Below are 14,291 nucleotides of genomic sequence, written 5' to 3' on the forward strand. Positions count from 1 at the left end.
TGGAGTGAGCTAAACGCACTCATGTTTACTACAGTGCTGATCCGAAGCAGTTGTTTTAATCAGATTCTCCTGTTCCTTCAGGACCAGGAAGATAAAGTTTTTCTTAAGCGGTTCCTGCGACGCCAGGAAATTGAAGACGAGATACGGAGGTGTGACCGGAGCTTAGACGATGCGTTCAAAGTGTTAGATGTGAGTGGCGCCGTGTGATAAAGGACAAACACGTTAACTAAACGTTGCACGCAGTTTTCTATTCAGATGCGCATTTGGCGACATACGAAGAAACTCCAAGAACTGCGACGCCTCGATGAACAGGAATGGAGCCAAGACAAGCTGCACGAATATAGCAAACGCAAGCAGCGCATTGTAGACATCAGCGATCAGTTTGGCCTCCTTTCTTCCGAGATCAGCTCTCTCACATCTGGCCAAGCAAGTCCTGTGTCTGCGCGGAGCATAGACAGAGACGCAGTGAAACCAGACACTATCGCAGTCGCGCTGCAGGAGATTGTCGCCGCGCAAACCAAGCGCGAACTCGATGAGGATCTCAATAACCTGATCCGACGGATGACTAGAGCCTTGGACAAGAACGACGACATTGCGATCATTGGCATCCTCCAAGTTAGTCGCCATGAAATGCCCGAGGCAATTGTTGCGCTGCAGCGCGCACTCAAGAAAGAGATAGGTCCGTGGAACCTCGCGAGGGGCCCTGATTCTGCGGCATTAGAGCACCTTTCCGCTCTTCTTTCCGGCAATGAGCACCAGGAATCTATGGGAATGGTTGCAGATTTACCCCATGATGACTCGTCGACGGGCCCGATGGAGTTGAAGAGGCTGGAGAAGAAATTCATGAAAGCGGGCCTCGACGCCCTACGAAGAAACAGTGACCAGACGTCGTTTCCCAGATGGACGATTACACAATATGAAATCCACCTAAAGCAGAAGATCGGGATGGGCTTCTACTCGGATGTTTTCAGAGGTTCGTGGCTCGGTCGCACAGTTGCCATAAAGGTGCTCCAGAAATCGAACGAAGTGCAGGAGCAGCTTTTCATGAACGAGGTCGGGTTGTACTTTGCTTTCATATTGGGCAAATCATCATTTACCTCTTTTGCAGGCCACTGTGTGGACGAGATTGAAGCACCCAAATGTTCTGGAACTCCTGGGCTCTTCGTCCCCGTCGAGCAGTTCCTGGTTCTTTGTTAGTCCTTACTACGAAAACGGCAATTTGGTGTCCTTCCTCAGCAGGCTACCGCAGCTAGAGGCCGCCTTCATATTACGGGCTACGCATGACATCGCGAAGGGAATGGCATATCTGCACAGCATGAATATCCTGCATGGCGACCTCAAGGCAAGGCATTAACTTCTCACGGTACACCAAACCACATCTCATGCTGATAATCTTCAGGGCGCGAATGTGCTGGTCGGCAATGAACAGGAATGTTTGATCTGTGACTTTGGCCAAAGTCAACTCAAGTCGGAGCTATACAAGATCAATGGGAAACCGCTTTCTCGTACGTGACCCTGCATCTTTGCCACCTGTTATGAGAACGCTGCAGAGTTAACTTCACATCATCAGACGGTACTTTCCGATGGCGTGCTCCCGAACTCATGTCGGGGCAGGCTCAACTGGAGAAACCGGTCGACGTCTATGCCTTCTCGATATGCTGCATAGAAGTCCTCGGAAAGGGCGAGCTACCCTGGGGTAGTGACGTCAACGACGATGATATTAGAGAGTCGGTTCTCGGTGCGCCACATGATATGACTGAGACCGATCTACACGTATTGTTATTGATTCTAGCTCCATCAGATAACAAACTCCGCCCTAACATTCCACAAATAATTCTCGAAAAGGAGCAACAAGATGGGCTCATCAGGATAGTCGAGCAGTGTTGGGCCCAGGATCCTTCGTTACGCCTCTCCTTCAGAGCAGTCGTCAAGGCTCTCGAACGACTCCGCTCGTCTAGTACGTATCGTTGTGGGGCTCTCCCTGCCCGTTTACATTAATGGATCCACATGTGTCTCCAGAGTTACCGCCTATTGTATCATCGGAGAGCACTCACAACAGTGTTCATTCATCGGCACCTTCTCCAGCGCCGATTGCGCCTCCGTCCAGAATGCTGCAAGCAGAGGAAATCTACAGGAAAATCATCCGCGATCCACTCGACTCTTCGCGTGCGTATCGCCTGCTTGCATCATCCTGTTCGTAATGGTAACCTCACGCATCATTCAGTCAGCCTGCCTCTATGGCATCCCACGCCTGTGTCTTTGGGCGCCGTGGGGTACTACTGCGTGCCGAAGGGAGAATTTGTGACTCTGTTCAACGCGTTCGACCCGCGCGCATCCTCGAACCGGCACGCGGAGCGCATCCCGTCATTAAATGGCTACGGGAAGGTATCCACCGGCGGTCGCCCCCGACACAAACGCAATCTCGTGCAGCGCCTGCTCGACGATATCCGCACCTCCTCGAGTTTCCGCTTTCGCGCGAGCGCACCGTCCGAGACCAAGGTGGCGCGGACGTATGTGCATCCACAGCAGCCTGGGCAGCAAGCCGCGTATCTTTTCGCAGAGTCCCTAGTGCATCGTTTCATGCGGAGCGCAGACCTGCAGGTCCCAAAACTTTGGTTCGCGGCGAACGCCGATGCGGTGGTGGAGCTGTACGGGGCGCAACATGAGGTCACGCGCGACACCCTCTCTCTGGGCATGTACCCTTCCGCGTTCGCTTCACCGGAGCCCGATGCTCACCGCATGGATACATGCTAGTCACGGGGACACTTGAAGCCCGCAAGTACGCCATGTTCGCCAGCGACGGCTTTCCTGAGGAGCAGGTAGTTCTGTGTGTGTATTCACTGGTGCGATCCTTGCTGATATTGCGCGAAGATCCGATTCGAAGTCTACGCTTCTACTAAGCGGAGTGGGCAGTGGGGGCGCTTTCCTCCTCCGGCTGACATGCCGCTGCGAGACGGCGAGCTAGAGAGATGCTTCCAGTCGCGTGTCTCCGATCGGGCAGGCGGATGGGACGCACTGATCGTGGCTCGTATAGGTTACAAGGAAGGTAGTTCCGAGCCGCAAGAGCTTTAATCGTTCTCGAGGTGTTGGCATGCCAGTGAGACGAAGTCTGGGATGTAGACCTCTCTCCGAGAGGGTTTGGCAGGTTGACACCACGAGGCACTGGGGAGAGGGGTAGTTATTAAAAGTCAGTTATTGGTCAGTTATTCACCAGGCTTTGGCATAAAGTCTCCAAGCAGCGGCTACAGTGTCCAATGCGAATCATGTGTAGTGCACGGTACTAGCTGAGATGCAAGTATGGGTGAAAATGGTTTGGTTTTGTCACTACTACACGCCATCATTGATAGTTGCATGGTGCCCGCCTAATCTCTACCCACCTTCGCTTACTCTACATATGCTCAAAGGATCTCAGATTTGGGTCGTACAAGGCCCAGAAGGCCGCTTACGGCCCCGGGGAGTTCTCGACATCATCACATATTAACAACACACAAAATGCGCCTCGCGTGTTTGGCATAGCTAACAGCATGCCCCAACCTCTCAGCTAGGGACCCGAGGATCTTTTCTTCGGAACAGTATTGCGGAACGCGTCCGATGGAACGAACATTGCATTGCGTACCACATCTCGAGTCTTGGTGAAGCTTCCCAGCTCAAAGCGGCCCATCTGCCCGCATTTTCAGGACGCAGCGGCCCATAGTGCGCCGCCAGCACCCGGCCTCGCTTTTTATTTTTATTTTCAAGCAAAAATGCAGATTTTCTAACCGCTGGAGGGCAACGCCCTATGCGGGATAATGCATGCATGTTCGTATCAAATCGCCGTTCCTCGCTTGAGCTGCACAAGCACAGGGCCGCGCAGACCCGTGGGCCAACATGCAGCTAGACTCAACCCACGAGTGATCAAAAGGCACAGTGCCCCCCAGTCGAGCGACAGGTGCGTGGGGAAGGTAGTTCACCCCAAGACGCAGCGCCCCGGCCCCCGACCCTCTTGCGGGAGTGCATCTGCGCCGCTGCTGCCCGGTGCACAAGGCGCGCACTCGAGGACGCAAGCGCGGCTTTGCTGGTCTCGCAGCCACACGGATACGAGCCCGAGCGCGCGGACCGCGTCCGTGTCATAGGCCGTGTGGCGGGCTGCGAGGACGGTGCATAGGCAGGTTGTTGGCACTGCCGCGCGTGACGACGTACGAGCGACTTGAGAGGTAGCAGACCTGATACAGCAGGGAGCGGGGAGCGGGGAGTGGGTCGGGTAGAGTGTGTAAGCACGTCGCGGTAACATGAGTGTGGCGGCGGACATGCGCGAATGGGTGTGTGGCTGTGATGGATGGAATGGCAGCATCTGCGCACCGTCTCGTCTAGCCAGAGAGTTTGCGGACGATCCGCATGGCCCGTATCCTGCCGCCGCCGCCACCCAGGGATCCCTCAACCTCGTGTATTTCTTCAGCGAGCTGGGCGAGCGGCAGCGCCCGACCGCGCTCCTGCCAATGGCAGCCCACGTCCATCCCCAGCGTCCAGAGCGCCTCTGCCCCTGCTTCTCTGGGGAGACCTTCGCGCAGTGCCCCGCCGCGGCCCGCTCCCTGCCCAACCATATCCGAAGGCTTTCGGTGCGGTTCTGACAAGCACCAGCCAAAGCAGCACGACGAATGGTAACATGGACGGACGGAGAGCCCCCCAGCGCGACAGCGTCCCTGGTGTGCCTTTTCGTCTTTCCATCCGAAGCACGCGCGGCGCGCGGCGCGGAGGCACAGACGACGCGAGCGTTCATCGTTCATCCGGGATCCGCGCGCGCGCGCGGCTGCTGCCAGTGAGACGGACGCGCCATGTGCCACATGGGGGAGAGCACCGTCGCCGATGCTCTCGCGTGCGGAGGGCTCGCAGACTGGCGGCCTGTGTTTGCGTTTGCGTTTGCGTTTGGAGCTGCGACTAGCATGGTCATGGCGAGGGCCTTCTCCCCCTCCGTTCCCGTGCCCTGCCCTCCCGTGCGATGTGCGATGTCGAGGGCGTGCGCTGTGCGATCACGCGAAGCGGTGGTGGTGGTGGTGGCGGCTGGTCGCGGCAGAACAAGGAAACGCGGGCCGGGAGTCGGGAGTCGGGAGTCGGGAGTCGGAGCGTGCTGTCTGGATCTAGACCTAGGAAGCACCGGCAGCTCGGAGATCTGAGAGCTGGCCGGGCCGCGCGCGACGGCGGCGGCGGCGAGGAGCGTGCTCGCATTGGCCCGAGCAGGGCGTGATGGCGCCCCCCCGGCGCAAGAGGCGGCTGCGTGTGCTTGTCAAGTAAAGTGAAGTAGAGACATGGACAGGGACGGGGACGGGGACGGTACACCGGTGCTGTGCAGGAAAGGATCGAGGATACGCGTCGCGTCTCGGCGTCGGCAGTAGAGTGTAGAGTGCAGGTCATATGGCAGGGGCGCGGCATGTGCGGGAGCAAGTGTGGATTCAGACGAGCGGAGGATATTGCGCGTAGCGTACGATACGATGATAGCGTAGTGAGGTTACTGGAAGGGCATGCCTGCGCGGGCTAGGCCCTGCGGACCCAGAGCTCGTTTTCAAGCTTCGCAGGCTATGCCTTCCGCGGGGGACACACGAGGGCGGAGTCGGAGACGGGGTGAGCGGCAGGGCGAGCGTGAATCGTCAATCGTCAATCGTGGTGGGTATGACGCGGGGCAGATGCAGCCGACCTCGCAGTGCACGGGAGGGAGCGAAGGGCCGGGACGGCGGTCGCGACAGGCATGCCGCAGGCCCTCGCGGGAGTGCATTCGCGGATGCCCGCTCCTGCTGCAGGCGGAGGTGCGCCCCTTGACGAGTCAAGGTAGCAGCGGCAGCGGGCCTCCCACCCGGGGCAGCGCGCGCGCGCGAGTGAGTAGGACGGATAGAAGCGTAGCAGGGACGGTGCGCACGCGGTGTGGGAGGTTGACGGCAGGCAGCACACGGCCAGGTGCGAGGGCTGCGATCGAGCGGGTGAGCGGGGACGTGCTGTCTGTTAGGAGGAGGAGGCGGCTCTGTGAGCGGGGCGGATGGCGCGCGAGGCGGCCGTCGGCGTGCGGTGGTGAAGGATGTGCGAGGGTGTACGCGGCGCAGGAGAGGCCTGGCAAGCGGAGACAGGGACGCCGCACCGCTGGTGGGGGCGCCGCGGGCTGGACGCTGGTGCGAAGGGTCGAGGATGCGCGTGGAGGAGCCGGCGGTACAGCGCAAGCGGGCGAACGCAGGAATATGGCAATGGCGTCATCAGGGTAAGCGCATGGTGGGACCCTGCGACGGACCACGCTGCTGGAGGTCCACACGAGGCTGCACACGGTTGATCGGCGGGCGATCGAGATGGGGATGACCGCGCAAGACAGGGGATGGTCACTGCGTATGAGCTCATCGGCGCCGCTGCTGCTGCGGATGGCGCGTCGCTGCCCCAAACAGGAAGGCGGGCGGCAGCAGGCGGGCCGCGGGGGTCTAGACCGCAGCGGGGGCGACCCCTGGGCTGCGATTGGCTGGGGGCGCAAGTGCCAAGGGTAACGAGTTGAGCGGGCGTCCTCTTCTCGCTGGCTCGCTGTCACCCGTCGCTCGTCTCACATCTCACCTGCTTCTCTGCTGCGTCTGCGTCGCTAGCTCCTTCTCATTCATCTCATCTCTCCCCGCCATGCCCTTCCCCCTGTCCCTGTGCCAGCGCCACCCCCGCTACGCCGTCCTCCTCGCCGTCCTCCTCCTCGCCACCTTCTTCCTCCTCTCCCCCGACGACCCGCTCTTCGTCACCACACACCGCCCGCGCCCCGCGCCCCTCGCCGACCGCACCCTCCCCGCGCGCGTCGCCCATGCAGAGGCCGCCTACCAGCGCACCATCGCCCGCCGCCAGGACATGATCAAGAAGTTCGGGCCCAGCCCAAATCAGGTCGTCATGTGCGTCCGTCCGCAGGCCTCTGCCCGTCCTCGCGCCCTAACCGCTCCCCGCGCTCTCCAGGTTCCCCCCAGATCGCGAGCCCTGGCCTGCGTACACCGTCTGTGAGTGTCTCCCCGCTTCCTTTCTCTTATCTCCCTCTCTCTCCTTTCCCTTCTGTTTCCCCGTCCCGGCTTCCTGGTGCCTTGCTGTGCTTCCCACCGCTGTTCGCCCTCCCGTCCCCGTGTCTCTGCTGCCGCACCCGTGAGAGCACCGGCGTCCTTCTTCACAACCCCTGCGCCTCCCACTGCGCGGTCCCGCCGTGCCGCCTTCACGCCTCCGAGTCTCTCCCACCTCGCCCCCGCTACCGTCGCCCGCCTCGGCACCCGTGCGGCCCCTGCCCCACCTCCCTCGTCCCCCCAGCACAATACATGTCTGCCAGCGACGCCCGCGCCCGCGTCTTCGCCACAGCACCCCGCCCGTGTCTTCGCCACAGCACCCCGCCCGTCGTCCCCCAGGTCATCCTTAGCGCTGCCTCCCCCTGCCTCTCTGCACAGCGCTCCGACGAGCGCGACGGCAGGGACCCGTTGCTGCGCTGCTGAAGGATCCCGCGCCAGGCACCACATCTCCTCGCCGCCGCGGCTGCCCTGTACCGGGCGCAAGTGCACGGCTCGTATTCGCTGTATCGTAGCTGCTTCTAGGCGCGATGGCGTCCCTCTCCGGCACCCTGCGCAGGCGTCGATGCGCCGCTTCGCGCGCAGCCCGACCTCGAGCGCCCTTGGGAGGAGAGATGTGTTCTCATCGCAGCAGGCGCACCGGCGAGATGCGCGTCACGCCAAACGGCACCGGCACCGGCACCGCGCGCGTCCGACTCCCGACTCCCGACTCCCGACTGCCGCCGCCGCTCTCGTGTTGCGCGGGCAACAGCGTCCGCGTGCGCAGCACCCTCGTGTGCTGCCTACTCCTGCGCGCGGACCCCGCCGGGTTCGCCTGCACTCCTCTTCGCTGCCGCTGCGCCCCCGTCTGCGTGTGCGCCCCCGTCCACGTCTGCGTCTGCGCGCTCCGGGCTCTGCGCCGCTCCCCCGCGGGAACCCGTGCGAGCCCTCGCTCCCTGCCACCTGCTCCCTGCTCCCTGCTCGCGGTGCGGGGTTCCTCCCCACCCCCCCCCCTCTCTGTCGTCCGGTCGCCCCGCCCCGCCCCGTCACCCGCTCGTAGCCTCATGCGCATGCCTCCCGGTATGGCGCCCCGGTACCGGTACTCCACCAGCCTGCGGCCGCCTCGGCCTCGACGCGAAGGCCAGAAGGAGGAGCGAGCGAGCGAGCGAGGGGGCTACCCTGCGCGCGCGCGTGCGGGGCAGGGGGCAGGGCCGCCACGTCGGCTGCGAATCGTCGGCGTGCGCCGCGCCTGCATGGTATGGCGCAGAGGACCGCGCCCGCATGGTGTACTCCGGCTGCCCAGGCACGTCCACGCTTGTGCGCGCGGACGGCGTCGCGCCCACGCTTGTGCGCGCGGACGGCGTCGCGCCCACGCTTGTGCGCGCGGACGGCGTCGCGCCCACGCTTGTGCGCGCGGACGGCGTCGCGCCCACTCTGCATCGCCGCAACTCGCACCCTGCATCGCGCACCGCGCAACTCGCACCCCGCAACTCGCACCCCGCATCCCGCATCCCGCATCCCGCATCCCGCATCCCGCATCCCGTCAGCCGCGCCCGCATGTGCGATTATGGCGCACGGCTGGCTTGTCGCTGCCACTGCGCGCGGCGCCCAGAGCGCCGGGAGGGCCTACCCGGACAGGCGCACGCGCGTTCCGCCCGCCAAGTTCCAAGCTCCAAGCTCCAAGTTCCTATTCCGTCCCCGTCGCCGCCGCCACCGTCTCCGTGGATTAGGCGCAGCTGCACCAGGCGCGGGCCGTATCCGCTGCTCCTTCCCTCCTCCTCTGTCGGACGGCCTTCGACCTTGCGTGCTTGCGCTCACGGCAGCAGACGCATCGGCGCGAGGGGTGTTACAGACAGTGCGCGGCGGGCGCATGAGCACGTTCGCCGCGTCCCCGTACTGGCAGTCTCTGCACTGGCGCCGTCGTGCATGGCACCTTCCCTTCTCGCCCTCGCCTGTGTTTTGACTCTTTTCATGAGTTCTGACTCTTTTCGTGAATTCTGACTCTTTTCGTGAATTCCGGCCCTCTCATGACCTCCGACCCTCTCATGACCTCCGACCCTCTTATGACCTCCGACCCTCTTATGGCTGCGAGTCCCAGGATCATGCTGACGTCGCGAATGCACAGGGGACTTCTTCCCGGCGGTGTTCAATTGCCCGCACGAGGTCGAGCGCATCGGCTCGCTGGGCGACGGCGGGCAGTGGGTGTGCGGCATCGAGCGCATCACGGACAAGCCGGACTGCGTGATCTACTCGTTCGGTGCGTGTATTCCTTCCTCGTCCTCATGATTGGGATGTACTCATGACGTGCTCACTATTGCCGTCTTTATGACATGCAGGCCTCGACTGGGACTCGTCGTTCGAGGCCGAGCTGCTCTCGCGCACGGGCCACTGCGAGGTGTGGGGCTACGACTACGTCGCGCCCGGCTTCGGGCGCGCCGTCACGCGCGGGCTGCGGCCGCGGACGCACTTTGCGCGGCTCGGGCTCGGCGCGTCGGACAGCCACGGGCCCGCCGACGAGCCGAAGATGTGGACGCTCCGCAGCCTGATGAAGGCGAACGGTAAGCAGCGCGGGCCTATCCGTGGTGCGGTCTGTCTAACGCCGTGGCTCCACCGTGTCCGCATGCAGGCCACGACCACATCGACCTGCTGCACATCGACATCGAGGGCTGGGAATTCGAGGTGCTGCGGAGCATGGTGCGCGACTTTGTCGGGATCGACCCCGCGGCGTTCCCCGCGCCCGCGGGTGCGCCCGCGGGGCACCTGGGCCGGCTGCCGGCGGCGGCGGTCGGGGGGCTGGGCGAGCGCGCGGCGGAGGGCGCGCTGCCGTTCGGGCAGCTGCTGATCGAGATGCACATCTGGCACCAGCGGTTCGGCGAGTTCCTGGCGTTCTGGGAGATGCTGGAGGCGGTGGGGCTGCGGCCGTTCCGCTCGGAGGTGAATCTGGTGTATGCGAACTATAACCGCCAGAGCGGCGTCGAGCTCGCGACGGTGCGTCTCCTACTCCTATCCCGTTCTTTTGGTGATAGGTTGCATGTCTGATGTCTGGGCTGACGGCGTGTCCTGCGGCAGTATTCGTTCCTCAACCTGCGCGGGAGCAACGTGTTCGTGACGGACGGCGCGGCTGCGGAGGACGCGCTGCCCGAGGCGGAGGGGGCGCGAGAGGCGGGCGAGCCGGACGTGCGGATGATCCGTCATGCGACGGTCGCTGTGGAGCCGTGAGGCTTTCCTTGACGATTAATAGAAAAGCGTCGGCGGGAGTACTAGAGAACGGGGGGCGATGGCGAGGCGCAGGCCCCTGTGGCTGCGACGGCGCGTGCAGGCTACGTGTCGCCCGCGCACCCTTCCTCGCGATCCCCCGTCGCCGTTCTTGCGGTCCTGCCGTCGCTGTTCTCGCTCCCGCCTGCTGCTGCGTCTTCTCGCCCGCTTTAAACCGTCCCGCGTGCTCTGCCCGACACTCCGACACCTCGAATTGCAACACTACAGTCTAGTCTAGCCGCCCCCCGCCATACATCGTACACCATACACCATGCGCCATACGCCATACGCCGACTCGCCTATGGACGTGTTATATCCCCCGCCCCTCCGCATATACCGCCGCGCCCGCACCGGCATGCTCCCTGCTCCATCGTACCGGACCTGCGCCTGCTCTGTATTTGTTCGCTTGTATGTAGTATTTATCGATATACGCGAGGCGGGGGCTGTATTGCATTTGCGGTGTCGCTGTCGACGGGGATACGGTCGGCGGGACGACTGGATTGATATTGTCGGCCATGCGCTGTAGTGATGTGAGGCGTTCAGCAGGCCGTGTCGTTCCCGACGCCTTGTACGGACATGCGTGTGATTCGGACACGCGTATGATCCGGGGAAGGCATTTATAGTGGTCCGAGTACACGTTGGAGCATTGGTGGCGGTGTAAGCTGCAACGATTCTCCACTCTTTCGTCAGCTTGTCGTATATTGTGACAGGCGCGTTGACGGGAGTCGTACCACCAGGAGGGCGATGTTCTGTCGTGACTATACCCGTGCCCGGTACGGAGGCGCGGTCACTACTACGTGTCCCTCCCAGAGACGTCGGGCCTTCCGGACATGTCTGTCACGTCCTATCCTGGTTGTTCTGCTGTTTCAGAATTCGTCCATGGTCAATTATGACCGTCGTCCGATGATGCATGCGGTCCTAGTCAAGTATTCGCATATCTTTTCCTGTGCGAGCTTGTGCCTCCGCTTGACCCGTACCCAGCGCGTTCCATGTTACTGTCGCCCGCAAACTGCAGCTCGGGCACTCTTAACCCCCTCGCCCCACTGGCACTTGCTGTCCCGCAGACAGCGACAGTGATTGAGATGGGACGATATGTCGTTGTGGGCACGGCAGGGGTACGTCTCCTCACAGCGCACTTGCTGAATTCGTGACGTTGAGGCTGCACGCATGTCAGGCCTCCCTATGGGATCTGCTCAGCAACATCTCGCATGATTACGACTTGCTGTCCCGCCATCGGCTCGTCTTCCCAACAGCTGTCTATTTTGCGGCGAGGTGCGTTGCATGATGCCCCCCCACTCATCCAGGTGCGTACAACTAGACACAGGCTGTCCGCGTTTGCCTTCGTGCTGCTCTCTGCGGTGTACAAGAGTATGTTTTTCTCTACTGGTCGTGACCACGATTGCATGCCTTCACTGTTGATCTTCGTGCAGCCATGCCTGTCAAGCACTGCACCACCTTCCAGATAGCCACCGCGTCCACCGGCGTGGCTGCCATAGCCGCCACAGGCCTCCTCTTGTTCCTACGCCTTGCCGCGGTCTATCACGGACACAGGGTCGTCATTGGCGTCTTCTTCGCACTGTACCTGAGCGCGGTCGCAGGATCGATGACGACGCCCTTTGCGGTCACAGTAGAACGCCTCGGGACCACAGACTATTGCGTCGACACTGACATGAAGCCTTACGCCGTTCTGTCTGCGATCCTGCCCATGGTGCATGACATGCTCGTGTTCTTGGCCATATCCTCCAAGCTCTTGTGCAACAGCACCCGCCAAGTACCCACCATCCGGACTCGACTGCGGAGCTTCTTCTCGGGCAAGGATCTCCCCGCCTTCTCCGCTGCCTTGCTGCGAGACGGGCAGGCGTATTATTTGTCGGTGACGTCTCGCACACGGCGCTAGCGCCCAATGGATTCGAGGCTCACTCGTGTTGTTTAGGATCACCGCCCTCAGCACCTTGGCGCTGGTCATCATGCTCTGCACGACGACGCTGCCGATCGGCTACCGCGGCTTGCTATCCGTACCCACCACATTCATATCCAATGCCATGGCTTCGCGTGTCTTCCGGCACGCCAAACTCGAGCTTGCGACCCGAAGCTCGAATTTGGCGACATTTAGTACCATCCAGTGGCAGCGCCAGCAGACATGTGGAGACCCTGTCCAGGTATCCGTGTCTCTGCCATCTCCTGGGGTTAATAACGGGGATGATTCGGACAAGGAGGGGCGCCATAGTTCTCTGGACGCATAACACGCATGCGGCACCTGGCAGCGTATGGTAGCGGAACAGCGTTGTATGTCGAAAGGCCAGGTGTCTCCCCACAATATAGGACCTGCTCGCACTCGCACACATCTCCCGAACCCCATGGCCTTGCTAGCTTACAGGATCTTAAGGAGTCGATGCAAGCGGCTGCCATGAGACTCGACGTCGGAGCTGGAAGTACCTGGCTGCTACGAGTAAGGCATAAAGCTATCTCTCTACTCAATTGACGTGTTCAGTATGGCAGCCTGTAGTGGCCGCAACCGCATGGGGCCATCTGGCTGTTGAGGGGAATATCTCGGTAATCGCTCACGCATCAGATGTGTGATCTGCTCGATCGAAAAACTAACGTGGCTCGCCTGAACGGAACTCAGATCCCTCATATACGATGATCGATGTTGGTTTGTGATGGTTCCTGCTACTCTCTGTGTACTCGTGGGGGTCACCAATGGCCAGATTACGCTTTCACGTTCGCAGTATTCCAGAAATTTCGATAACGTCCACCTCTGTCCAAGCCTCATACATCACCTTCGCCTAGTCGACGATCCGAGAAACCGCAATAGTGAGTTGTCGCCGAAGCTTGAACGTTCATGGTATGCGAGTTTACTGTCCGGAATCATTCGCCTGGATCTGCCTTTATCCGACCGATTGATTGCCGAGGGTTATACGCTTGCACATCCAATTGCTGTTGTTGGACAAGATTAGTTTGTGAATGAACTAGGACAAGTAATACCATTGCTTGTATGTGAACATATTGTCTGTAAACATAAATGGAATGACGGGGACGGGTCGTGGTGGTGAGGGTACAAGCGCGTGAGAGTAAGTGCTGTCACTGCTGTGGGCGTATATATAATCATGATCAAATCAGATCTCCCACACGAGCTCGATTTTGAACTGAATCCATTCGACAACAAGACCTCCAATGACTTATATTTTCCAGAACTCGAGGGCGACTCGGCCTTGCTCGAAGGAGTATCCGTAGTTTCCCGATTCGGCGGATTCGGCTGTCAAACGGCACTCTTCCACCGCCCCTCGCAGCTCGTCTACAGCACCTCGAGCTTTCGCCAGATCGCCAACCCTTCCTCCATCGAGCTCTTCCCGCGAACTCTGAACGGCCTGACTAATGTCCGTGTCGATCGACGCCAGAAGTTCCTCGAGATGGCTTCCGTCGTCCCACAGAACTCCTCGGCTCCCCCTCACTACCACGGCAAGCAATCTCAGACTTGCGAATCCCAGCCCGGCTCCGTACAATGTACGTATTCGAGATAGAACCTTCGCCAACTCCGGAGTAGGAAGTTTGATGCCGTCCTCCGGCCGGATGGTAAATAGCTCCTCGGGTGCTGGCGGTACCACGGCCTTCGTTTGCAACAGTCGAGCACGGGCTGTGGCCGTTAACGTCGTAGAGACGCCCGAGGTGCCTGCCGCCAGCGTGCCTCGCACAATCGCACGCAGGCTATCGCATGAGGTGGCGTTATCGCGCTCGTTTGTCAGTTACGAATATTCGTAGCAGCTTAGGACCCACTCTTCAGGACTTGCATTTGCTATGAATGTATCCATCATCAGATCTCTACGTGTGGGTCAGGACGGGAAGGCGTGCAAATGGTGGGAGAGATACTAACATATGATTAAGGCCTGGACGTGCTATGCCGTAATAAGCAGTTGTCGGTACAGTCATGATCAGCGCCCGTGGTCTATGAGGATATCGACCGTGTCGATATCGCCAGCTCTATACAGTGAGGGTATATATATATGCTGAGTACGGTAAGCTCTGATGTAT

The 14,291-nt window shown here is 60.8% G+C and overlaps 6 protein-coding genes across 6 annotated transcripts; 5 read left to right on the plus strand and 1 right to left on the minus strand.

Annotated features, from left to right (window-relative positions):
* Positions 1–21: 21 nt before the first annotated feature.
* On the plus strand, positions 22–2,264 carry POSPLADRAFT_1186271 (hypothetical protein; the record flags this gene model as incomplete). The annotated part of the gene is made up of 8 exons (XM_024489211.1): positions 22–193; positions 326–1,053; positions 1,109–1,342; positions 1,400–1,505; positions 1,571–1,738; positions 1,802–1,957; positions 2,020–2,166; positions 2,225–2,264. Coding segments are annotated over 8 exons (1,749 nt in total), but the record flags the coding sequence as incomplete, so codon positions are not given.
* A 161-nt stretch (positions 2,265–2,425) lies between these two features.
* POSPLADRAFT_1041810 (hypothetical protein) lies at positions 2,426–3,311 on the plus strand. Its single transcript, XM_024477980.1, has 3 exons — positions 2,426–2,692; positions 2,755–2,819; positions 2,872–3,311. The coding sequence occupies exons 1-3, from the start codon at positions 2,581–2,583 to the stop codon at positions 3,070–3,072; spliced, it is 378 nt and encodes a 125-aa protein (XP_024333776.1). The 5' UTR covers positions 2,426–2,580; the 3' UTR covers positions 3,073–3,311.
* A 957-nt stretch (positions 3,312–4,268) lies between these two features.
* On the plus strand, positions 4,269–4,607 carry POSPLADRAFT_1062133 (hypothetical protein; the record flags this gene model as incomplete). The annotated part of the gene is made up of 1 exon (XM_024481479.1): positions 4,269–4,607. One exon carries the CDS (start codon positions 4,269–4,271, stop codon positions 4,605–4,607), a length of 339 nt encoding a protein of 112 aa, XP_024333777.1.
* Positions 4,608–6,548: 1,941 nt separating this feature from the next.
* POSPLADRAFT_1186273 (hypothetical protein) lies at positions 6,549–10,226 on the plus strand (the record flags this gene model as incomplete). Its single annotated transcript, XM_024489212.1, has 7 exons — positions 6,549–6,875; positions 6,937–6,977; positions 9,133–9,264; positions 9,344–9,565; positions 9,634–9,713; positions 9,810–9,995; positions 10,077–10,226. Exons 1-7 carry the CDS (start codon positions 6,619–6,621, stop codon positions 10,224–10,226), a joined length of 1,068 nt encoding a protein of 355 aa, XP_024333778.1. The 5' UTR covers positions 6,549–6,618.
* Positions 10,227–11,290: 1,064 nt separating this feature from the next.
* Positions 11,291–12,334, plus strand: POSPLADRAFT_1090713 (hypothetical protein; the record flags this gene model as incomplete). Its single annotated transcript, XM_024483083.1, has 5 exons — positions 11,291–11,377; positions 11,437–11,534; positions 11,587–11,630; positions 11,693–12,131; positions 12,196–12,334. Coding segments are annotated over 5 exons (807 nt in total), but the record flags the coding sequence as incomplete, so codon positions are not given.
* Positions 12,335–13,441: 1,107 nt separating this feature from the next.
* Positions 13,442–14,189, minus strand: POSPLADRAFT_1062136 (hypothetical protein; the record flags this gene model as incomplete). Its single annotated transcript, XM_024481480.1, has 3 exons — positions 13,442–13,967; positions 14,037–14,081; positions 14,134–14,189. 3 exons carry the CDS (start codon positions 14,187–14,189, stop codon positions 13,442–13,444), a joined length of 627 nt encoding a protein of 208 aa, XP_024333780.1.
* Between the last annotated feature and the right edge of the window lie 102 nt (positions 14,190–14,291).

This window comes from Postia placenta, assembly GCF_002117355.1.
Source record: "Postia placenta MAD-698-R-SB12 unplaced genomic scaffold POSPLAscaffold_20, whole genome shotgun sequence".
Lineage (NCBI taxonomy): Eukaryota > Fungi > Basidiomycota > Agaricomycetes > Polyporales > Adustoporiaceae > Rhodonia > Rhodonia placenta.

Bases quoted from the DNA above. Each gene is read 5' to 3' on its own strand.
- POSPLADRAFT_1041810 (XM_024477980.1), top strand. From the start codon at position 2,581: ATGCGGAGCGCAGACCTGCAGGTCCCAAAACTTTGGTTCGCGGCGAAC. The intron at 2,693-2,754 runs GCATGTACCCTT...GATACATGCTAG, and splicing joins GCGCGACACCCTCTCTCTGG to TCACGGGGACACTTGAAGCC. The intron at 2,820-2,871 runs GTAGTTCTGTGT...TATTGCGCGAAG, and splicing joins ACGGCTTTCCTGAGGAGCAG to ATCCGATTCGAAGTCTACGC.